Source organism: Heterodontus francisci, chromosome 33 (assembly GCF_036365525.1).
Source record: "Heterodontus francisci isolate sHetFra1 chromosome 33, sHetFra1.hap1, whole genome shotgun sequence".
Classification (NCBI taxonomy): Eukaryota; Metazoa; Chordata; class Chondrichthyes; order Heterodontiformes; family Heterodontidae; genus Heterodontus; species Heterodontus francisci.
The window spans coordinates 17,007,250-17,031,874 of record NC_090403.1 but is presented as its reverse complement, the minus strand read 5'-3'; the positions used below and the strand labels follow the sequence as shown (position 1 = coordinate 17,031,874).

General features: G+C 43.1%; 1 protein-coding gene across 2 annotated transcripts in view; it reads left to right on the top strand.

Annotated features, from left to right (window-relative positions):
- The window catches only part of ccdc47 (coiled-coil domain containing 47), a 31,967-nt gene extending 22,292 nt beyond the window's left edge, over window positions 1–9,675 (top strand). Inside the window, exons 8-12 of one of the 2 annotated variants that reach the window (XM_068013131.1) lie at window positions 418–503; window positions 1,801–1,859; window positions 2,160–2,269; window positions 2,840–3,007; window positions 7,539–9,675. In XM_068013131.1, coding sequence (XP_067869232.1) covers window positions 418–503; window positions 1,801–1,859; window positions 2,160–2,269; window positions 2,840–3,007; window positions 7,539–7,637 — 522 coding nt within the window. In that variant the 3' untranslated portion in view covers window positions 7,638–9,675. Of the gene's footprint in view, window positions 1–417; window positions 504–1,800; window positions 1,860–2,159; window positions 2,270–2,839; window positions 3,008–5,430 lie in introns of both variants that reach the window. The other variant, XM_068013132.1, reaches the window with a different exon arrangement.
- The last annotated feature ends 14,950 nt before the right edge of the window (window positions 9,676–24,625 follow it).

The window sequence follows — 24,625 nt, the reverse complement described above, 5'->3', positions numbered from 1 at the left end:
ACACCACTGGTTAGATAAGAGTAAAGCTCCCTCTACAGTGTCCCATCAATGGAGCTCTGCCCTAACCTCCTCTGCCAGTGCTCATTTCTCATAGCAGTCATCCTTTTTGAGAGTCCTTGCCAACTGGGAATTGAACTCTTATTTAAGCCTGACATCCAGCACAAATATTTACCTCACTGAATTTATCTCTCTGAAATTTTATGGCCAAGTTACAATGGTGAAAGGGCAGTATCCAACCCACTGCCCAGCTGATTCCCTCCCAGTCGACAGTGTTCCCCCAATACCTCCCAGTCCATCCATGCTTCTGTTTATATAGTCGCAGGTGTGTATGTGTGTCGTTGCAGCTTTGTTCTTGTATTTGCTAGAGACTGGCTTGTTCTGTGCTGAAATGTTTGAACGTTTTCTCTTTGTTGCCAGATGGTGCACTTCCTGTCGAATCACGCCGACAAGATTGAGTCTGTTCATTTCTCAGACCAGTTCTCTGGGGCTAAAATTATTCAAGAGTAGGTATCAATAATTACAGAATGAGGAGTCTTGCTGAACTGTAAGGTTTTGTGATTATCAAATGTTTCAGATACTAATGGTGTGGGAAATCCTGATTGCAGAAATGTTTGTTTTTCAGATTTTTAAAGATCAGGAATTATTTCTTTGGGTTAGCCTTGGGTGGGAGCAGTTGGAGCCTGGGTGCATTGGGGTGGCAGGGTTACGGAGGCAATCTGAGCCAGGGTGGGATCAGGGAGAGGTGTCAGAGCCCTGCTTTTGAGCCTCGGCCAGAGCACACATTGAAGAACAGTCTTCCATGATAAGTTCTGAAGAAGAATCTTATCTGACTCGAAATGTTGGCTCTGTTTCTCTCTCCACAGATGCTGCCAGACCTACTGAGTATTTCCAGCATTTTGTTTTTATTTCAGATTTCCAGCATCCGGAGTATTTTGCTTTTATAGCCTTCCATGATATTCAACATACAGACGTGCCTTACACCTGTTCTTCACCTCTCTCTCTCTCAGCATTCCTGGCATCAGAACCTCTGAGTTTAATGACAAATGTTGGCTCCTCCATGTGATGGATACTGGAACCCGCAGTGCAATCTGCTGCTGGTGGGACAGAGCCACACTGCCCAGGACAGCACCGCCCCTTGTAAATCTGAGCCCCACAGAACACTGGGTGGTCCCTGATACAATATCTGGTCTGTGCTGAGCAAGCTGGTCCACCTTAGGGCAGCAGTGGGGCATTGCCATTAGCCTCAGCATCCCTGCCCTAGGGTGGAAACAATTATCCAGGGTTCCTGGTGCAACTAGGGGAGTCTGTGTGTGGTTATCGGGTAAGAACGAGATCGACTGATGCATGCTGCTGGCCTGTATTTTTGGCTAATGCTGCTTGCATGAGGAACTGGAAGTTGCTGTCTGTCTGTGAACCCTGTACCTAAGAGGGAGTTGGTGCCTTCAGGGGGCAAACAGTCCCTTGAGATCCGGAGTGCAACTGCCTCAACCATCTTAACTTCTAACCGAAGGTCAGAAAATAAAAATCACTAATGTGCATGCTGTGGAGCTTGCCATGGCAGGCTCTGAGAACGCCTCTTAAACCAGATTGTTCCTTTCAGCTTGTGCTGGGGAGAAATGAATGGTGATGAATTGTTGGTGCATGACACTAAATTAAAATCAGTATTTTTATTGACTATTGTTTGACTAAGTGTAGAATATTCTTCAATATTTAAATTTGCCTATCTGTACAATTAGGAGGAAGCTTTGTCCGTGCTGCTTTAATTTTCTGAGTGTCTCTTTTGCCTTTGTTTTGCTCTAGAGAGGGTCAGCCCCTCAAGCTGCCTGACACTAAAAAGACACTACTGTTTACATTTAATGGTAAGTCTTCATTCGGGCACCCTGGGGAGGTGGATGCTCGAGCAGAAAATGTGCATTTAAAACTTAATTTAGGGGGTGTAAAAATGGGAGCAATTGGGGGAAAATTGTATTGATGGATGAAAAGGCTTTGGATACTGTGCATTATGAACCAGTGATTCTGAAGGGTGTAGAAAGCTTAGCCCTGTCCTGAGATCACTTCTGTCCAATTTTGGTATTTTGATCCATTAGCTATTTCTGGCTGTGCAGTATGATTGATCATGATTGAGGTCAGGCCTCATTGTGTGTGTTTATTCTGTGCAGTGCCTGGAATCGGCAACACTTCTCCAAAGGACATGGAGTCCTTGCTACCGTTAATGAACATGATTATTTATAGCATTGACAAGGCAAAGAAGTACCGTCTGAACAGAGAGGTGAGAGCACATTGCACGTGCTTTGCATTATGACTGGGTCACTGTGTGCTTCTGAGTTTCTCAATGGCCAGCTGTCCCAGTGAGGAATAATTGCTTTAATAATCAACTAGCATTCTGTTGGGTTGGAAATTTCCATTTACCAGCTTCCCTCGCTTGTGTCTCCAGTCTGCTTCCACCATCTCCTGCCCCCTCTACTTGTTATGTCTGCTGCAGGTTTAAGGAAATGAGAATGTATAGGAACAGATGGCCAGTCTTCAGGTTCTAAAATATTACTTTACCATATCGCTTTGAACGCTGTTATTTCACCCATAAAGCATCTACTTGCTTTGGAATTTGACATCTACCTGCACTCGCTGTCCTAATAGTGGTAGTGCGACTATGTATCTCTACCGGTGTTAGTGTATTGTGCTGGCATGACAGGTGCTCCCCCTCCTTTTTTTCCTCTTCCCTCCTCCCACATTTCTTTCCATTCCTCCCTCCCCCTTCCAGTTCTCTCCCTCGTTCCTCAGTGCTGTACGCAAGTGACTATACAAGTAACAGTGCGGTGATTCTTTCTTCCCCCTTCCCTAGGGCAAGATGAAAGCTGATAAAAATCGTGCTCGTGTGGAGGAGAACTTTCTAAAGATGACACATGCACAACGTCAAGAAGCTGCACAAACACGCAGGGAGGAGAAAAAGCGAGCAGAGAAAGAAAGGATCATGAATGAGGAGGACCCAGAGAAACAGCGCCGGCTTGAGGTACAAAATCACCCTGGGACTGTCCCAGCTCTTAGTCAGTCACTCACTCTGCGTGGGTACTAGCCTTTCATTTCTGATACCTTTGTTCAAATCCAGCCCAGACTACTCGAATGAAACTGGTGGCTGCAAGGGTTCGATGTGAAGTGAGTTTCTGTGATCTTCGTCTCATCCCTTGTGGACCTCACTTTTTTCCCCTCCATACTTCACAGCTAAGGGGCCAATTCTAGTGCCCCTGGCTCAGATCAACAAACAGAACAGGACTTGAATCTGAGACTTTCCAAGTCTGAAGGCACAGTCAAACATTGCTTTTACTAACTGACCCATAAGAGCCACAGTGTATTTGACATTGGCTTACTGTTCGATGCCCGTCACTTCAGTTTTGTGTGTTAGGCAAAGCAAGCCTGATAAAAGTACAACTGAAGCATGACACTATTGTATTTAGGCAGTGATATGTAGGGGTTTTTTGAGGGTAGTGCTAGAAATGCACACCTAATTTTGCATCAAGCATTCCCAGCCCAAATCAGACATAAACTTCTGACTCTGCCCTGACATTGAGATTTCCCCATACTCTGCACCTTTGATTTTTCCGTTGACAGTTGGGGCTAATCTAGTGCTGTAGATCAATATGCATTAGTAACTGGATGGAGAATACCTAAAACTCTGTCGAATCCTTACAGCCAATAAACGGGAAAATTTAAATGCAGATCCAAAAGGTGAAAGGTCGCAGTCTAACTAGTTGCACCAATTGCCCCAACTGAGTGATGTCGGCAGTAAAGAAGATCACTCTGAACTGCAGATGTTTTATTTTGCACTGTTTGTCAATTTGACGGAATTTAAGACAGAAGTTGCATTTATATAGCACCTCATCTTGGGATGTTGTCGAGTGTTTCACAGCCAATGAATCTGTGCACAGCAAGGACCCACAAACAGCAAATGATTGACCTAATCTTTTTGGTGCTGTTGGTTAAGGAATACTGGCAACGACAGAGAAATCCCTGCCTCTCTTCCAAGGGTGCCGTGGGATCTTGTGTCCACTTAAACAGGCAGGTGGGGCCTCAGTTTGCCTTGTCTGAAGGACAGCGCCTCCGACAGTGAGCACTCCCTCTGTACCATACTGAAGTAATCAGCCTGAATTGTGCACTCGAGTCTGAGTGTTTGAACCCACAACCTTTTGACTAAGGCAACACTCATGAGCAAGCTGGCACTCGCTGTAGCAACCAAATATCAACGCAGACATAGGAATGAATGTGAACAATTGACTGCGTTGCACACCAGCCAGCTATGTTTGGGCACACTGTTGTACACTGTCACGGGGTATGGAAGCAGAGGAATAAAAGCAAAATACTGCGGATGCTGAAAATCTGAAATAAAAACAAAGTGCTGGAAATACTCAGGTCTGGCAGCATCTGTGGCGAGAGCAACAGTTGACATTTCAAGTTGGATATCATATCGGACTTGAAACATCAACTTTGTTCATCTCTCCTCAGGTGCTGTCAAACTTGCTGAGTATTTCCAGCACTTTGTTTTCATTATGGAAGCAGAGGAGTCGCCAGAGGCGGCTTAGTGTGCACATCTCCTGTGGTGTGTGCAGGTGACCCTGTTGTTAATCCTTGAGGTGAGTAAGTGTAGCCTATAGTCACAATCCCCTTCCTGGGACTATACATTTGCTGCAATTAAATACATTAAAATGCATTAAGTGCAGATAAGTGCATTTATATAGCACATTTCACGATTTCAGGTCATCCCGAAGTGCTTCACATCCAATTGAGTACTTTTTTTTTTTTGAAGTGCAGTCACTGTTGTAATGTAGAAAATGTGACAGCCAATTTTCAGATTGCAAGATCCCACAAGCAGCAATGTGATAATGACCAAATAACCTGTTTTTGTGATATTGGTTGAAGGATAAATATGGACCAGGATACTGGTGAGAACTCCCTTACTGTTCAAAATAGAGACATGGGATCTTTTACATCTCCCCGCGAGGGCAGACTAGGCCTCTGTTTCACATCTCATCTGAATGATGGAACCTCCGAGAGTGTAGCGCTCCCTCAGTACTGCACTGGAGTGTTAGTCTGGATTGTGCGTTCAAGTGTCTGCAGTGGAGTTTGAACCCACGAGCTTCTGACTCAGATCAGGGGGCTACCACAGTTAGCACCTCCCCTCAGCCTCGCCTAGACCAGGAACTTTCAGTAATAAAAACAAAGTGCTGGAAATACTCAGGTCTGGCAGCATCTGTGGAGAGAGAAACAGAGTTGACGTTTCAAGTCAGATATGACTCTTCAGAACTTTTGGTGGTGGGTTTAGTTTAGTTTAGAGATACAGCACTGGTGTAGCAGGCGGTGACATGTATCTGATTTGCTACAGATTTTCCTTTCTTTCCTCTGTCCCTCTTGCTTGGTTTAATTGTCCCCTCTTCGTCACAGGAGGCTGCTCTCCGTCGTGAGCAGAAGAAACTGGAGAAGCGTCAAATGAAAATGAAGCAGATTAAAGTGAAAGCGATGTAGAAGCACCAAATAACTGGGGTGGGGTGGGGAGGGTGGGGGTGCTGCCTCAAGAGAGCAGACACACATCAAATTGAAATGTTTGATTTGAATGAAAAAAACTCAGGGCACCCGAATAATCGATAAGCAATTTATGCAGCGAGTTCCACACCTGCCATTTTAAAAACCTGGCGTCATGTGTTTTCCTTCCTCTTTCCCTGCTACTCTCCCTTGATTCTGCATGAAACTCTACATTCTACAGTGAGCTGCACTGGGGCCGGATGTCATCTCACCCAACCCCACTTCAACCTGCCAGCTTCTAACAGGACTGGAATTGAACTCTTGAGAATCAAAAATTGGAGTTTAAACTGGTGGTTTGGATGTCACACCAAGCACGAGAATTCAGTAGTGATCTTTCTATGGTACTTGAGTGATGGTATTGGTATCACTGATCCCTAGTTTTGCCCTGTAATTTCCAGATGATTATCAATGCAGATGTGTTAAATTTATCACCGACTTAATCTCCTTGCATTTACAGAATTAGATTACTGAAGGATCTCATTACCCTGCCCGATTGGCATCATTGGCAAACTTAATGGGGAGCTTACATTGCTGAATAGCAAAGATTAGCTTGAGAGCTCTGGGTTAGCTTTTTGTTCAGTCCTGTGCAATATGCTGGAGTTAAATTGAAAACTGAGTGGGGATCACAAGAAGAAAAGAATCCTGTTACGGGCCAGTCCTTAGTGATTGAAAGCGATGCTTGGCAGGTCTCTGGGTGGGTTCAATCGCTGATCCAGGCTGACCTCACGCAGGACCGCATTAGGAATGCTACAATTGTTCCCAGTGCTCCTGCACTTGGGAGGAAAGAAGGTTTGCCAGGGTTCCTGCACCTGACCACTTCCCGTTACACTTTCCCTTTTGCCTTTACATCTTCCTCCCAGCCCCTACTTTAGTGGAATTGCACAGTTGTACATGAGACAAAAGCATGATTAGCTAAACCTATTCCCCAGCTCATTAAACAGTCAATCAACACTCCATACGCACTGGAAGAATAGTCACTAAAACCAGAGAGTTGGCATCATTCCCACAATCAGATCTTAGGGGCAGCATCAGCTTTAAGGGTGGAGATGGTGGCAGGGGTGTAGGGGAAGAATAGGAGGGGGTTGGAAAATGCTGTCCTGGCCTGTAGGTGGGGGTGTTGCTGCTATTAAACCCATTTGCACCAGGCCTGCCTCCAATTAAAGGTGAGAAACATTTTCCATTGTTTAGTCAGGTGTATCCACAGTTGGACTTGTGTCCAAACCAAACTATTGAGTACTTCAAGAAGTGTCTCTGGTTTCCTGGCAGGATGAACATCCCCTCCCACCGCACTCTCTTTGGTACACTCCTCGCTTACCATAGTCCAGTGATCTTGACGAGGCAACATGTGGGGACTCCCAAATGTACAAATGGATGCAACTCACAAGTGCACAGCCCTGGCAACCTCTTGTCACTTTATCTAACCTACCCATTGTCTTACGGGCTTATCTGCAGCCAAGTGGAAGAATCCCACTGATACAGGCAGTGATCTGGAGTACTATTTTCTGGCCTTTCTGGTTGGGACTGGCTACACTCCATCTGGGTCAACAGTGCTGAATAATGGTCAGCAAAGATGCGATTATTGGGAAACTGCTGGCTGAAGAGCATTTTGCTGCATTTGCTGCTACCCCCTCACCTGTTGAAACAACCCTGTTAAGTAAAGGTGACACAGATTTTTTATTTTTTGACAAAAGAACGAAAAGAACATTTCCTCCCAAGTGCTGGTGGATTCACTTTAAATTGAAAGTCAGCTCCTGACTGACGTTCATGTCGACTTATCTGGTGTGGGGGAGAGGAAGGAGGCACCACCTGAAGGTGGAATTGTTGGGTCAGCAGTACAATCGCTCTCCCTTACAAGGGCTTGTGTGAATTTGATGACTTGTAGCATCTACCAGTATCTCAAACACATGTTTATTTGGGACACTTTGGTACCAATGGCCCATCTTAAAAATGGCACCTTTCTCCCCTCTCAGGATTTGCTGTACGACTTGGCTATTGGCTACCCAAAGTACTGGGAGTGTTGGTGTGAAATTTGGAGGGTTGCCTTCAGGTTCAGGGTGAGGCTTTCTTAAGGTGTGCTGCCTCTCTGAATTCACCAGTCAACGTGCTCATCAAATCCTGCCGCTAACATGTTTGTTTAATCACTCAATCCAGTGGCTGAACATCACACTGAGGCAAGAGTTCTGGATGTGATATCAAATATTTGCCCTCAGTCTGACTGGTATGGAAAATGAATGTATTCCTCTTGTGATTGAGACAGCAGATGATGCTGTCTGCATCCAAGGACTGGACTCTACAGATCAACCCCCACAACAATGCTTTGTTTTTTACTGGAAAATTTTAAATATGTCATTTATTTAAATGAGATGTTTTCATGTTAAGCTGTTAATGAACACTTTGCTTAGGAGATTCCTGGCTTGTCCTCCTTCTGGTGAGACTATATTAATATTTGTATTTTAATGGGGCTCTTTCACTGTGTGAAAGTGGGGATGACCTTCCCTCCTACTAGTATTTGTTTCCAAATTTTGCCAGAGAGGGAAAAGCACCGAATGCCAGAGCCAGAAAATCTGTGAATGCAAACTCCAAGGTATACAGCGCAGCAGGTCGGTAAGGGCCACGGGTGAGGTTAAAGGGAGGGATCTGCAAGTAATGCCCAGATCTGTCTTACTCAGCAACACTTTGGGTACTGGGAAGATATCAGCAAGAGTAGGCCATTCAGCCCCTTGATACTGTTCTGCCATTCAGTTGGATCATGGCTGATCTATACCTTAACTTCATTTTACCCACTTTCCTCTATATCCCTTAATACCCTCACTAACAAGAATCTATCAATGTTTTGACCCAGAATCCACAGACTTTTGGGAGAGAGTGTTCCATGTTTTCCACTACCCTTTGAGTGAAAGTGTGCTTCCTGATTTCACTCCTGAATGACCCAGCAGCCTCCAGGGACTGAATTTTGTATTTGTTGCCATATGCAGTTGGCTCAAAAATTTATAAAGTCAACAAGAAAAAACAATTGTAACACAACTACTGAAATGTAATTGAACCTGATCTGCCTCCATATAATATGGGGTAATCCAGTTCAAATGCTACAATGTCAGTAAGGATCAGACTACATTAATGCAGTGAACCAGTTTAATCTTCAGGAAGCACAGTTGAAGGTTGAAAAAGAAAAGCTGTGCGCATGAGACACTGTGGTTAACTCATGATTGTTCAGTTAGTGAAATAGTGCGCAGCCAAGTCACATCAAGCTAAAGGTACCAAGTTTGACTCCTAGTTTCAGCTGAGTTGGTTAGTATTGGCTAGAATGGCATTAGGAGAGCAACAGTTAATTTTGGCTCATGGAGTAGTGATGGGGTGGGGAGGGAGAATTATCAGTCAGGCTACCTGCTGCTAACCATAGCCCAGTAGCCCCTACTAAAGGATGCATGTGAGGGGGCAGGAGTAAGGTCTGCAGTGGTGGTCATCCCTTAGCTCAGTTAACTTCTGACTGAATTTAGGTTGACATGTGAAGTGACTACCTGTTTGGGATACTGGAGGGCTGGTGGAGCCATACCCTGGGGGAGTTTGCACCTTCAAGTGAGAAGAGGAAATGGCCAAAAAGAGAGAGACTGTCATGAGTTGATGTACTCTGCAATGTCCCAGGATTGTGGTTGGGGGGGGGGGTGGTGGAGGCAGAGTCTGTGGTCTTCTGTAAATCTGATTATTCTGTTAATTTGAGCTGAGTAAATTTCTATTCATACGTATGTGGAAAAGGGAGGTACTCTTGGGATTTGTGCCATGGGATGGTGAGCCAGTGCTTACAACATTCACTAACAATTGTACAGCCTTGACTGGTCAGTGTCTTTTAGGTGGGAAGCCCAGATCTTCCCATTACCATCTTGCACAAAATTGCTTCTCCTGGCATTCCATGCGTCATACTCACTGTATTCTATCCAATACTGTAGTGTAACATGAGGTGGATGGAAGGGAGGGTGTTAGCTGAATATTTTTGTTCTTGACTTTATTTAAGTAAATGGAAAATTTTTGAATCAATCATGGTATGTGTGTGGTAAGCATGGACTTAATAAAAAAAAAACTTTTGTATTGCAATAAAAGCCTTCCATTTTGTATTTCGGTCTTTTTCTTTGGGCGTTAGCTGAATTAATTTCCATCACATTTTGTAGGAAATTCTTTTCTGCACCTTGCTTCCTTATTGGAATTCTTAACAGGACAAACCACATGGGGGAAAAAAACATGCTTTCTTTGGTAAATTTTGTGCCGAATAAGGTGAGGGATTATTAGCAATGACAAATTAAACACTTTTTTTCCATTTTCTACACCTAGTCTGCAGATCCAACACATAAACACAGAACTTGAAATGTTAACCCTCCTGCTTCCTGACCTGCTGAGTGTTTAATGTATGCTGTTTTACTTCAGAATTCCAACATCTGCAGTATTTTGCTTTTTTTTAAAAAAAAAACACTCCCAGGATAGCTACAGCAGGCTAGATAGAATTTAGCTCCCTCTATACTATCCCATCCTACATTTCAGGGTCGGCACAACACATATTAGATATTAACGCACCATTTATGCTTTTCCGACAATGTCTCTCAACCCTAACTTCAAGAGTTGCCCCTCCTGCATCAGTGTGACATACTTACATTTCCCACACTAGCTGCCTGAGGGGGATTTCTAATTATGGCTAACAGGAAGTTATGTACTGTCTACAGAACAACTTCCATTTACCCAAGTGGTTAGGAGTCTGATTTAGACTGCAAACTTCATTTCATGGTCACAGTCAAGCAAGAAGGAAGATTCATTTCTACTTCTGGGATCTGCTGAATAAGCTCTTATGCTGTATAATTTCAGTGCTGTTCTGAGTTTTTTGCTCCTAATGTTTCATCTGTTTCCACTGGTAAATTAACCCACAGATTGCTAAATTCTTGAAATGTATCCCCATCCCATGCAGTTTTCATTTATGCATTGGTGGATAACTTGTAAGTAGAATTATATCTTCCTTCTCTCCATCACAACTATGGCCTGTCTTGTGAGGTTTACAACTTTATTAATATACTGGCCAGTGTTCAGGTTAGAAGGAAAAAAAGCTGAGCCTCGAGTGGTATCTACTGCACAATGACTGCATGTCTCTTAGATAAACTGCTAGGAGTTCAAATGCTCATAAAATTAAAACTTAAAATTCTTTGTGCCAATTTCATCTCCCATTCAGTGAAGAGATTGTCACAACAGCTTGCTATGTCGAATGATTTTTAATCCATTGGCTAGAAACCTGAATATTAAATTTGTGGAGATGAACCATTTAAACCTTGCAAGCTTTGAACCCTGCCTGCTAACCTTAACCACTGAGGCATATCCCCTGCTGCAGGCTGTCGTATTCACTGGTTTAATTGATCTGTGGTTGATTGTGTTAGTCTCTTCGATTGATGTTGATTGTGCTTAATGACTTAAGTGTGAGGGTGCAGCTAGTGATATTTGAGAAGTTTCCAGAAAGAACCAAGACCCCCTTGAAGGAAATCAGTTGCATTGCTGCCTCCCGGAGAACCACCGAATCAGCTGTCCACCTCTTCAAACTGGAAACCAAAGAGCCACCGAATCAGCTGTCCACATCTTCCAACCGGAAGCCTCAGGACCACCAAATTCAGCTTGAAGCCAGCCGAGTCACCAACCTCCACAGACTGTATATCCCTTTTATTTCTCTGGTCTCTAATTCAACCAATCTATCCTTCCTCACTCTGTAACATTTTTGTGTGGGGGGGGGGGGGGGGTGGAGTTAGAGCGTGTTTTATTATTTTTACTTAGATTAGTTTAAGTATAATAAAGCTAACCTCTGTTAAACGAGAGAAAACCTGTCCAGTTAACTTTTCTTAATCACAAGTGTAAACAGTTAAACACTCTGAATTCGCAAGTATATCCACTTAAAGAAATAAGCCTGTTGTGGTCAACAAGGAGAAGGAAGCCCCTCGACCCCTCCTCACCTGATCAAAACAGCAATTTGGGGGCTCTACAGCCAAGATCAAAGACATGAGAAATTGGAAGTGGAAAACAAAATTGATCCCTAGCAATAATTTTTAAAATTTCAATACCAGTTTTCTTGTTTTCAGTGTGAAAATGTTCACATTCAAGGCCAGTACCTTCCTAGAACAGAGTGAAGTAACTTGGAAAAGTTTGAAGAGTTGAGGAGTATAGATTTAGAGATAAATACCTGTCTAAAAGCTAGGGAACCCGAAATCCTCAAACTTGTGGCCAACCATTTTGAAATTGAAACTGGAGAACCAGGGACAGGCATAGAATCTGAAACTGACAATAACATTAGCCAGGATGCAGCAGGAACAGCAAAGACTAGAGCTAGAACTCGAGGAAAAAAAGGGAGAGACAGGAATGGAAGGAGGAAAGAGAGAGAATTCCAGGAAAGAAAGCTTTCCAGAAGGAGAGGCGGGAAAGAGAGTTAAAGCAGCTCAAACGCAATAGGGGAAGACCCGATGAAGGTGCTGCTAGTGAGGGAACTACGCCCAGCTGAGGACTGAGTGCTGAGCTCTTAAAGTTCTCCCAACTGATAGCAAAGTTCAATGGGGGGTGTGGAAGCATTTTTCTTATTTGAAAAGCTTGCAAATCAGTTGAAGAAGCCAGTGGAGGGCTGAACCCTGCTACTATAAAGCAAATAAACAGGAAAAGCCCATGAGGTTTATTCCCTATTGTCTGAGGAGAGTTCATCAAACTATGAGATGACCAAAAATGCTATCCTGAGCGCATGTGAGCTGGTACTGGAGGCATACCGCCAAGAATTCCGAACTCTCCGAAAACAGCTGAAACAAACTTGCATCGAGTTTGAAAGGGTTAAGCTTCGCTTTCAACCGAAGGATATGGGCGCTTAACATAGAGTCCACCTATGAAAACCTCAGAAAGGTGATTCTCCTTGAGTTCAAAAAATCACTTCCCCCTTCCATAAAAGCTCATGTGGAGGAATGAGCGGTTTCAAGAGCCAGGCAGGCAGCAACCCAGGCTGATGATTATGAACTTGTTCATAAGCCCTTTCCTCAAGGGAAACCCTTCCCTAGTCACCACCAAAAACCTGAAAAGAATAGAAGGTGGGAGGGTGATAGGAGGATGAACAGCCATGGGTGAGAAGGGAGAACTGGAAATGTGGGGGGGGGGGGGGGGGGGGGGGTGTCGCCTCAGGCCAAAACGTAAGGTACTGAGATGCCTGGAAGCCTGTATGTTTCCATTACAAGAAGATCAGTCACTTTTGAGCTGACTGCTGGAAGTTACAGGGAAAACCCATATGATTGGGATACACCAGACCAGTGCAGGAAAAGGGGACCTGATGGAAAGCACAGCAGACCAGGCTGCGGCTCTAACTGCGGCAGTAAGTCCCAGTAAATCTACCGCTGTGAGTGTGGGAGAGTTTAATAAAATCCCTGACAGTTACCAAGATTTTGTGTCCAAAGGAAAGGTGACCCCATACCTCTCGACTGAGGCAAGTAAGCCCATAGTCATACTTAGGGATACATGGGACATCCAATCCCTTCTGCTGGGAAAAAGCATGACCTTTCCCCCAGAGAGTGCATTTTGACGAAGTATTATAAACGGTATTAGGGGAAGGTATTTGCCTGTACCTTTATATCGGATGCACCTGGAGTGTGACCTTATTTCAGGACCAGTAACCATGGGGATTGTCCCTAGTTTAGCTGTGGATGGGTTTGACCTGCTCCTTGGTAATGACCTGGTGGGGGTGAAGGTGGTAGCTTCCCCAGTGGTCTTAGAGAGGCTGAACGAGGTCAGGGAGACAGAGCAGTTATAGGAGAAGGTCCCTGGCATTTTCCCTGACTGGTGATCCGGTCCATGTTCAAACAAGCTCCATCACAGGAGGCTGAACTGGCACTACAGATGGATGACCCTGCTGTGTGGTTATCTGAAACCTTCTTCGGGAATTTAGAGGAACCAAAGGATGTGTTAAGCAGTGTCATGGGAGCGTTGTTTCTTTTTCTGTAAACTAAAGGGGGTCTGCATGCCTTTAAGACTGAGGGGATTTTTCTCTCTCTCGCTGGGAAGAGTGCGAGCTGCAAGCCTGTTTTTAGGCAGCTGCAAGAGAGATGAGGTCACATGTTGTATTGTATCAGTTTGACTGTGTGTAAAAACCAGTTTGTTCCGGTAGTCCAGAACAGCTTCTCTCCCTGAAGGAAGATTTGTCCCTCTCATCAGAAAATCTACATTGGCCTACAGGCTGTGTTTCACCTAAAGGGGAAAAATACCCCTGGAAAGGAATTTTTGCATTGTTGGAGGTAGCAAATTCCTTTTTACTTCCAGTCTCTGAGAAGTCTCTGCCACAGGAGTGACTTTCTGTTGCCTTTTGTGTTTCTGGGAGTTCCGGAATTCTCAGGAAAGTTTCCACTGTTAGACTGCTAATTCAAAATCCAAATAGACCTGTTGCTGTACTCTTTGTTGAAAGATCTGTGTGACGTCTGCTGTAGACGAATTGCCTTGAACGCGTATCCATTACAGACTGTTCATAAAATTCGCCTGCAGACTTCGAGTGGCATCTGACTATTCGCCTCTGGAACAACTCACCGATCCAGGAAAAGAACCCACCAGGACTTACAACTCAGTTATTTTATTATTCCTAAGAGACAGCTCTGATTTAAAAACATATTTTTTTTAAAACGGTTAACCGTTTGTTTTTGAATGTATGTGTGTGTGCATAGGGTTAGGAGGAATAAGAAGTTATAAAGTCCTTTCAGACATATATTTATCTCAATATTGTTTAAGATTTAGTTTATTAATAAATAGTTAATTTGTTGTTGTTTAAAGAAACCTGGTTTGGTGTGTTTTATTCTGGGGTTAATAAAGTGTTTGAATTTGGCTAATTTCCAGTAGGTGCGAAACTTTACGAATGTGCTATGGCCTGTGGAGTGGTGAGACTGAATTAACAGTGCATTACTCCCGCCTCGGTCGTAACAGCACGTCTGCCTTGGTCCAGGCTCAGCAAGCCGACCCAATGTTAAAAAAGTTAGTACAGACTGCCCAAACTGAAGCTGAAGCAGAGGGGGTTCCAGAGCGTTACTATTTAAAGAATGAGGTGCTGATGAAAAAGTGGAGACCTCCTCACAGACCTGCAGACGAAGAGTGGACAGTGGTTCAGCAGGTAGTGGTGCCACCGAGGTACCATAGGGAAATGTTGAGAACAGCCCACAAACTTCCAATGGTTGGGCATGTTGGTATCCGAAAAACCCAAGCCTGCATCAGACAGCACTTTTGCTGGCCACAACTCCACAAGGCTGGAATGGAGTTCTGTAAAACCTGCCTCATGTTCCAGGTTGTGGGGAAGCCCCAAACTGCAATAAAACCTGCACCCCTAATTCCCATACTGGCTTTTGGGGAACCGTTCAGCAGAGTGCTGGTGGATTGTGTGGGGCCCCTGCTGAAAACAAAAAAGGACGACCAGTATCTTCATACCACTATGGATTTGGCTACACGATTTCCAGAGGTGACCCCTCTAAGAACTATCTCTGACCAAGTAATGGTGGAGGAGCTAACCCAATTCTTCACCCGAGATGGGATGCCTGCCGAGATCCAGTCGGATTTGGCTCCCGTGACTGGGAGCTCCAACGGCTGTGTTAAGGACATCTCCTCGCAGCTGGAGAGGAACCTGGAGTGGGAGGGGGAGGGTCCAGTTGTCATGGTCCAAGTGGGAACCAATGACATAGGTAGAACCAGAAATGATGTTCTGCTTAGAGAATTTGAGGAGTTAGGGTCCAAAGTAAAATGCAGAACATCAAAGGTAATGATCTCCGGATTGTTAACTGAGCCACACACAAATTGGCACAGGGTCAAGCAAATTAGAGAACTAAACACGTGGCTCAAAGAGTGGTGGGAAGAACGGGTTTCGATTCTTGGGGCACTGGCAACAGCACTCAGGGAAGAGGGGGCTATTCTGTTGGGATAGGTTTTGCTTGAACCGGGCTGGAACCAGTGTCCTGGCCAATTGCATAACTAGGGCTGTGGACATGGCTTTAAACTAACAGAGGGGGTGGGGGAGGGTTTGGGTAAAGGGAAATTTAGAAATCCAAAGCGAGAGGTCAGGGCATTGGAACAGGATAGTGATATGGGTATCTCCCAATAAAATGGGACAGGAAGGGACAGAGAGTGTTACAAAAATTTTACATTGGCAAATAAGGTCATTGCAGGGAATAGAGGTAAAAAAATGAAATGAAAGTTCCCTTATCTGATTGCACAAAGCATCTGTAATAAGATAGATGAACTAGTGGCACGAATAGAGGTAAGTGATGTAGATCTAAATGCCATTACCATGGTTACAAGGAGATCAAGGTTGGGAAATTAATATTCCAGGGTACACAATATTTCGGAGAGAAAGACAGAATGGCAAAGGAGGAGGGGTAGCCCTGATAGTAAAGGATGGCATAAGGACATTAATAAGAAGGGATCTGGCCTCAGAAGATCATGAAGTAGAATCAGTTTGAGTGGAAATTAGGAATAGCAGGAGTCAGAAAACACTGGTGGGAGTAATTTACAGGCCCCCTAATAGTAGTTATATTATTGGACAGAACATTAAACGGGAGATTATTGGAGCATGTAAAAAATGTAAAGTATTAATTGTGGGGGACTTTAATCTGCATATAGACTGGGACAATCAAATTGGCAATAGTGGTCTAGAAGATGAATTTGTAGAATGCTTTTGTGACAGTTTCTTGTAGAACCAACTAGGGATAAAACTATCTTAGATCTGGTATTGTGTAATGAAGCAGGGTTAATAAACAATGTCATAGTAAAAGGTCCACTGGGAAATGGTGATCATAATACCACTGAATTTCATGTTAAGTTTGAAAGTGACACATTTCAATCACAAACAAGAATCTTAAACTTAAACAAAGCCAATTTCGAAGAGAACTGGCTAAGGTTATTTGGGTAAATAGACTGGAAGGTATGGCGGTAAATGAACAGTAGGAAACATTTAAAAAAACAATTCAAAGGGTTCAACAAAAGAACATTCCGTTGAAAAACAAAAACTCATCCAGAAAGACCCATCTGTGGCTCACTCAGGAAGTTGAGAGTATTAGATGAAAAGAAAAGGCTTACAATGTTTGTTAAGACCAACCACTCCAGTCAAAGCCCCCAATCAAATATACGATTATAATTGTGGTGGGAGAAGCGCACTGTTAATTCAATCCTGTCCCTCCACAGATCGCCTGGCATATCATTTTTAAACTTTCCAAATTAAAGAAAGGCCCAGCCAAATTGTACCATCTATTAACCCCCGAATGAGGCTAACCAAACCAGGTGTCTTTAAATTAACATATTAACTGTTTAATTAAAAAAACTAAATTCTTAAACACTATGAAGATATAAACAACATTTAAAATAGAGAAAATTAGGGTCCTCGCAAATTTACAGTCCAATGTTGCTTGAAGTCCTCACAGTTGTCCGATGGGGAGAAAAGGTTCTTCCACAGTAGAACATTCCATTGTCTAATTCCAGCGTAAGTGATGCTTTCCTTCTCCAGTGAATTTCAACAATTAACGACTTGCAAACACTTTTTAAATGAATCAATCTGACTTTAGAGTTTTTGAGGGGTAAAAGATTGTCTCAGTCTAACTTCCCTTCCTTTAGTTTAAATTTCCAGCGATCTCTGTTTTGGCTTGACTTTTTTTTTAAATTTTGAGAGATGATAAATAAACAGACTAACTTCCCTTCATTCAGTTTAAATGGCTGGAGCTCTTCTTTCAGGTGCAACACCAGCTGTCTGTCTGTGTTCTCTGTTAGAACAGACTGTCTTCAACTAAAAAGCCAGTTCAAAATTGAATTGTAACAAATGTATCGCCTGATGCTCAGTCCAAGTGGCTGTATCCAAGGTAACGAGAATGCATCCTTTGAATCGCAGCCTCCGAATAGCTGTTGCCAGGTAACCAGGATGCATTCTTTGAAGCTGGTTGCTTGTATCCAACGGCAACCAAAATGCATTTTCTCTTTAACTCCTGAGGCTTGCTGGTTCTTAAAGCAGTACGGCTCCTTTTCCAGCCTTAAAGACATACCACATATTCTCCAGAGGAAAAAGAACTACAGGACCATGACATCTTGCAAAAAATAATAGCAAGTCTGAGGATTGGGAATGTTTTAGAAACCAGCAAAGGGCCACCAAAAAGTTGATAAAAAGGGGGAAAAAAAGAATCTGAGAGTAAACTAGCCAGCAATATAAAAACAGATTGTAAGACCTTTTATAAGTATCTAAAAAGGAAGAGAGTAGCTAAAGTAGACATTGGTCCCTTAGAGACAGAGACAGGAGAAATTATCATGGGAAATGAGGAAATGGCAGAGCCATTGAACAAGTATTTTGTGTCTGTCTTCACAGTAGAAGACACAAGTTCCATACCAGAAATAGGGGGCTAAAAAGAGTGATGAAATTAAGGATATTGATATCAGCCAAGAAAAAGTATTGGAGAAACTTGAGGGACTAAAACCTGACAAGTCCCAGATGGCCTACATCCTAGGGTTCTAAAAGAGATAGCTGCAGAGATAGTTGATGTGATGGCTATGATTTTCCAGAATTCCTTAGATTCAGGAATGGTCCCATCAGATTGGAAGTTGGCAAATGTTACGCTGCTTTTCAAGAAAGGAGGTAGAGAGAAAACAAGGAACTACAGGCCAGTTAGCTTAACATCAGTCATTGGGAAGATGCTGGAAACTATTATTAAGGAAGTTTTAACATTGCACTTAGAAAAGCATAGTATGATGAGAACAAGTCAGCATGGTTTTACTAAAGGGAGATCCTGTTTGACAAATTTATTGAGGATGTAACTAGTAGGGTAGATCAAGGGGAACCGTAGATGTAGTACATCTGGATTTTCAAAAGGCATTCAATAAGGTGCCACATAAAAGATTAATAGGCAAGATAAGGGCTCATGGTGTTGGGGATAATATATTAGTGTGGATAGAGGATTGGTTAACAGACAGGAAGCAGAGAGTGGGCATAAATGGGGCATTGTCAAGTTGGCAGGCAGTGAATAGTGGGGTGCCACAAGGATCAGTGCTGGAGCCTCAGCTATTTACACTATATATTAATGACTTGGATGAAGAGACAGAGAGTAATGTATCTAAGTTTGCTGATGATACGAACCTCAGTGGAAAGGTAAACTGCGGGGAGGATGTAGAGAGGCTGCAAAGAGATATAGACAGGGTAAGTGAGTGGGAAACAAGATGGCAAGTGGAGTATAATGTAGGGAGGTGTGAAGTTGTTCACTTTGGACGTAAAAATAGAAAAGCAGAATATTTTTTAAAAGGTGTGAAATGGGTAAGTGTTGACGTTCAGAGAGACTTGGGGGTACTCGTACAAGGAACGCACAAAGTTAACATGCAGGTGCAGCAGGCTATTAGGAAGGCAAATGGCATGTTGGCCTTTATTGCAAGGGGATTGGAGTACAGGAATAAAGAAATCTTACTAAAATTGTACAGGGCTTTGGTGAGACCGCACCTGGAATACTGTGTGCAGTTTTGGTCTGCACATTTAAGAAAGGATATACCTGTACTAAAGGCGTGCAGCGAAGATGTACTAAATTGGTCCCTGGGATGAGGGGGTTGTCCTATGATGAGAGGCTGAGTAAATTGGGTTTATATTCTCTGGAATTTAGAAGAATGAGAGGCGATCTAATTGAGACATACAAGATTCTGAAAGGGCTTAATAGGGTAGAAGCTGAGAGATTGTTCCCACTGGTCAGGGAATCTAGAACACGGGGACACAGTCTCAGGATAAGGGACCAATCATTCAGGACTGAGATGAGGAGAAATTACTTCACTCAAAGGGTTGTGAATCTTTGGAATTCTCTATCCCAGAGGGTTGTGGATGCTCCATCATTGAATACATTTAAGGCTGGGATAGATAGATTTTTGGTCTCGCAGGTAATCAGGGATATGGGGAGTGGGCAGGAAAGTGGAATTGAAGCCCAAGATCAGCCATGATCGGATTGAATGGTGGAGCAGTCTCGATGGGCCACAGGGTCTACTTCTGCTCCTATTTCTTGTGTTCTTGTATCCCAGAATAAAATACACCAACCAGGTTTCTTTAATAAACACTAAAATTATCAGTTTGTTATCAAACAAGACTTATCCAATAATGAAGCAAACCATTAACACACAGATTGAAATATGAAAGTTCACTTTTTAAAATTCCGCCCCCCACCCCCTGCACACAAACACACACACAGAAAAAAATACAGAAATTCTCTCTACAGAGGTCTGTTGCAAATTTTTGAAGAAAAGAGAGAAGATATGGAAGGAAGTCAGTTGTCCCTTTTGGTCTGGTGTGTGGGTATATGGAGACGGGTCACTGGGATCGTTTCACAAGCAATTCTTTTCAGGCGGCATTGAGAATTAATCTGGCAGATTTTTCCAGCTTCTCAGGAGAGATGCAGCACCAGGGATTTTAGCTCTCCCACACTGGATCTTTGCAGGGTTTCTTCAAAGAAGTAGAGAAAGAGGAGAGCTGGTTGGTTTCTTTTTCCTTGACAGACTAAACAACTGTCTTCAAAACAGTTCACACCCCCAACTGAACTGAAAACAATATCTTCCCCAAACAGTAAGTCAACCTCCTGACCTCCATAAACCTTGACATAGAATCATAAAATGTAGCTTCTCTGTAAACATCTTCCCCAGGTCACCAAGGTTTCTGTTGTTTATTGAGCTTAAAGCGCATGATTTCCACCACAGGTTGATTTCAAACAACATCTCAAGTGTCCTTTCAGTGAACATGGTAAAAAAAAACACATCCATGGAATCTTTTCAGTTTTAACATAAGTCCTCAAAAAAAATTTAAAAATGGAAGCACTTTTGTAACATTTCCATCCTTGGAGGAATGAAACACCATTTTTAAACGTGTTTCATTACAAAGAGTGGGTAAAAAACAGAAAATGAAAAATATTAAAACACATTTACTCACTCATTCTCATTCACTCTTTACCTGTAGCTAATCCAGTTTGGCTTTGTACACAGATAACTCAAATCAAAGTTAGATTCTAGACAAAGCAACCACAATTACGTTATTTTTTCCTGCAATGTGGATAACCTTAAGTGATAAGGTTTCAATAGTAAACTCCATCAGAATAGTCTGGCATTCCGGTTTTCAAATTTTTCCACAAAGGCTAAGGGGTCATGATCAGTAAATACTAGTATCTCTCTGTAGTTGTGGCGGACATAGATTTCAAAATGCTTAAGAGCTAGTAATAAGCCTGGGGTTTGTTTTTCCACTGTTGAATATCTTTTTTGGTGTCTTTAGCTTTTTGGAAAACTATCCTACTGGCCTTTCTATGTCTTGTAACAGGACTGCACCGACCCCCAGGTCACCGCATCAATTGCTACCTTGAAGGGCTCAGTGAAATTTGGAGCAGCCAACACTGGTTTATTAATCAAAATGGCTTTCAGGCTCTAAAAGGTGCTTGGCACTCTCCTGACCACACTACCTTGGCTTTCTTCTTTTGTAGCAAATCTGTCAGTGGAGCAGTTATAGTACTAAACTTTGGTTCAAACCTGCGGTAGAAAACCCACATCCCAAAAACCTCATTATTTCTCGCTTAGTTTTAGGGGTCGGGAACTCCACCAATGCTTGTACTTTTGCTGTTCTTGGCAACACTTGTCCTTGTCCTACTTTATGCCCAAGGTAGGTTACTCTCGCTTTTGCAAATTCACTTTTGGCAACGTTTATCACTAAATCAGCCAACTGTAATTTTTGAAACAGAGCATCTAGTAGTTCCAAGTGGTCCTTCCAAGTGTCACTGTATACCAGCATATCATTGAGATAAACCACACAATGAACAAAGAAGAACAAAGAATAGTACAGCACAGGAACAGGCCATTCGGCCCTCAAAGCCTGCACCGATCTTGATGCCTGCCTAAACTAACACCTTCTGCACTTCCGGGGCTCATATCCCTCTATTCCCTTCCTATTCATATATTTGTCAAGATGTCTCTTAAACGTCGTTATCGTATCTGCTTCCACCACCTCCCCTGGCAGCAAATTCCAGGCACTCACCACCCTCTGTGTAAAAAACTTGTCTCGCACATCCCCTCTAAACTTTGCCCCTCGCACCTTAAACCTATGTTAGGAATACTGGCTACCACTTGGTTCATTAGTCTCTGAAAAGTGGTTGGGGTAGTTTTTAGCCTAAATGGCATCACTCGGCATTGGAAAAGACAATCTGGTGTGACAAAGGTCAATATTTCTTTAGCTCAGGGTATTGAAGGAACTTGCCGGTATCCCTTTAACAAATTTATTTTTGTAAGAAATGTGACACTGCTTAATCTGTCAATACAGTCTGCCAAGCGAGGAATTGGGTAGGAGTCTACCTTTCTTACTTCATTAACCTTTCTGTAGACTATGCAGAATCCAGTTGAACCATCAGGTTTAGGCCCTAACACGACTGGGAAACTCCAGCTGCCTTGACTGAGTTCAATTAGGTGGTTTTCCAGCATGTATTGGATTTCTGCTTTTATCTGGGCCTGTTTCCCTGGACTTAAGCGATAAGGATGCTGTTTTATAAGAAAGGATTCCCCTACATTCACACTTCAGTAATGAAGCTGGGCAAGTGGATGAAGTAGCAGTGGGTGACCATCTTGGAGATAGCGACCATAATACAGTTAGTTTTAGCATAATCATGGAAAATGACAAAAATAAACGGGAGTAAAAGTTCTAAGTTTGGGAAAGGCAAATTTTACGAAACTGAGGAGACCTGATGAATGTAGACTGGATACAGCTACTTGAAGGAAAACGAGTGGCAAACCAGTGGGAGGCATTCAAAAGCGAGATACCACAGGCACAGTGTAGGCATGAACCCACAAAGATAAAGGGTGGTACGGCCAAATCTAGAGCCCCCTGGTTATCTAGAAGCTTACAGGGGAAGTTAAAGCAGAAAAAGAAAGCTTATGACAATCACAAAAAACTTAATACTTTAAAAAGCCAAGAGGAGTCTAGAAAGTGCAGGGGTGAAGTAAAAAAGGAAATTAGAAAAGCAAAGAGAGGACATAAAATATTATTGGCAGGTAAAATCAAGGAAAACCCAAAGATGTTTTATCAGTACATTAAGAGCAAGAGGATAACTAAGGAAAGGGTAGGACCTATCAGAGATGTACAAGGGAACTTATGCATGGATGCAGAAGATGTGGGTAGGGTTCTGAATAAGTTTTTTGTCTCTGTCTTCACAAAGGAGAGGGATGATGCAGACATTGTAGTAAAAGAGGAGTGTGAAATATTAGATACGATAAGCATAATGAGAGAGGAAGTACTAGAGGGTCTGACATCCTTGAAAGTGGATAAAGCGCCAGGGCCAGATGGATTGCATCCCAGGTTGTTAAAGGAAGCCAGGGAGGAAATGGCAGATGTGCTGAGGATCATCTTCAAATCCTCACTGGAAACGGGCGAGGTGCCAGCGGATTGGAGGTCAGCAAACGTTATACCATTGTTTAAAAAGGGTGCGAGGGATAGGCCAAATAATTATAGGCCGGTCAGTCTGATCTCGGTGGTGGGTAAATTAGAATCAATTCTGAGGGACAGGATAAACTGCCACTTGGAAAGGCACGGATTGATCAGGGATAGTCAGCATGGATTTGTTAAGGGAAGGTCATGTCTTAATAACTTGATTGAGGTTTTTGAGAAAATAACAAGGAGGATTGATGAGGGTAGTGCAGTGGATGTGGTCTACATGGATTTTAGTAAGGCATTTGACTAGGACCTGCATAGCATACTGGTCAGTAAAATGAAAGCCCATGGGATACAGGGGAATATGGCAGGTTGGATCCAGAATTGGCTCAGGGACAGAAACAAAGGGTAGTAGTTGACGGATGTTGTAGCAAATGGAAAGCTGTTTCCAGTGGCGTTCCACAGGGCTCAGTGTTGGGTCCCTTGCTGCTGGTGATATATATTAATCATTTGGACTTAAATGTGGGAGACATGATTGGGAAATTTGCTGATGACACAAAAATAGGCCGTGTAGTTGCTAGTGAAGACAATAGCTTTAGATTCCAGAATGATATCAATGGTTTGGTTGAGTGGGCAGAAAAGTGGCAAATGGAATTCAATCCAGAGAAGTGAGAAGTAATGCATTTGGGGAGGGCAAACAAAGCCAGGGAATACAGAATAAATGGGAGGATATTGAGAGAGGTTGAGGAAGTGAGAGACCTTGGAGTGCATGTCCATAGTTCCCTAAAGGTGGCAGGACAGGTAGATAAAGTGGTGAAGAAAGCATATGGAATGCTTTCCTTTATTGGCTGAGGTATAGAATACAAAAGCAGGGATGTAATGCTGGAACTGTATAAAATGCTGGTTAGGCTGCAGCTGGAATATTGTGTACAGTTCTGGTCACCACATTACAGGAAGGACATAATTACTCTGTAGAGAGTACAGAGGAGATTTACAAGAATGTTGCCAGGGCTTGAAAGTTGCAGCTATGAGGAAAGATTGGATAGGCTAGGGTTGTTTTTCTTGGAACAGAGGAGGCTGAGGGGTGACTTGGTTGAGATGTACAAAATCATGAGGGGCCTAGATAGAGTAGACAGGAAGGGCCTGTTTCCCCTAGCAGAGAGGTCAATTATCGAGGGCATAGATTTAAGGTGATTGGTAGAAGGATTAGAGGGGTCATGAGGAAAAACCTTTTCACCCAGAGGGTGGTGATTATCTGGAATTCGCTGCCCAGATCGGTGGTGGAGGCAGAAACCCTCAACTCATTTAAAAGGTACCTGGACCTGCACCTGAGGTGCTGTAACCTGCAAGGCTATGGACCAGGTGCTGGGAGGTGGGATTAGATTGGGCGGCTAGATTATTTGGCCAGCAGACACGGTGGGCTGAATGGCCTCCTTCTGTGCTGTAATTTTTCTATGCTTCTATGTGGAAAAATCATGCCTTTCTCCAGCAAAAGAGTTTGGGTGGCTCCTGTATCCTTAAGTATAACAATAGATTTACATGTCTCACTTGAGGAATAAGGAGTTACTTTTCCTTTTAACAAGAATTCCCTATAACTCTTAGGTATCTTGTTCATGTCCGCTGCACTCACGGCAGTGTTTGTATTTG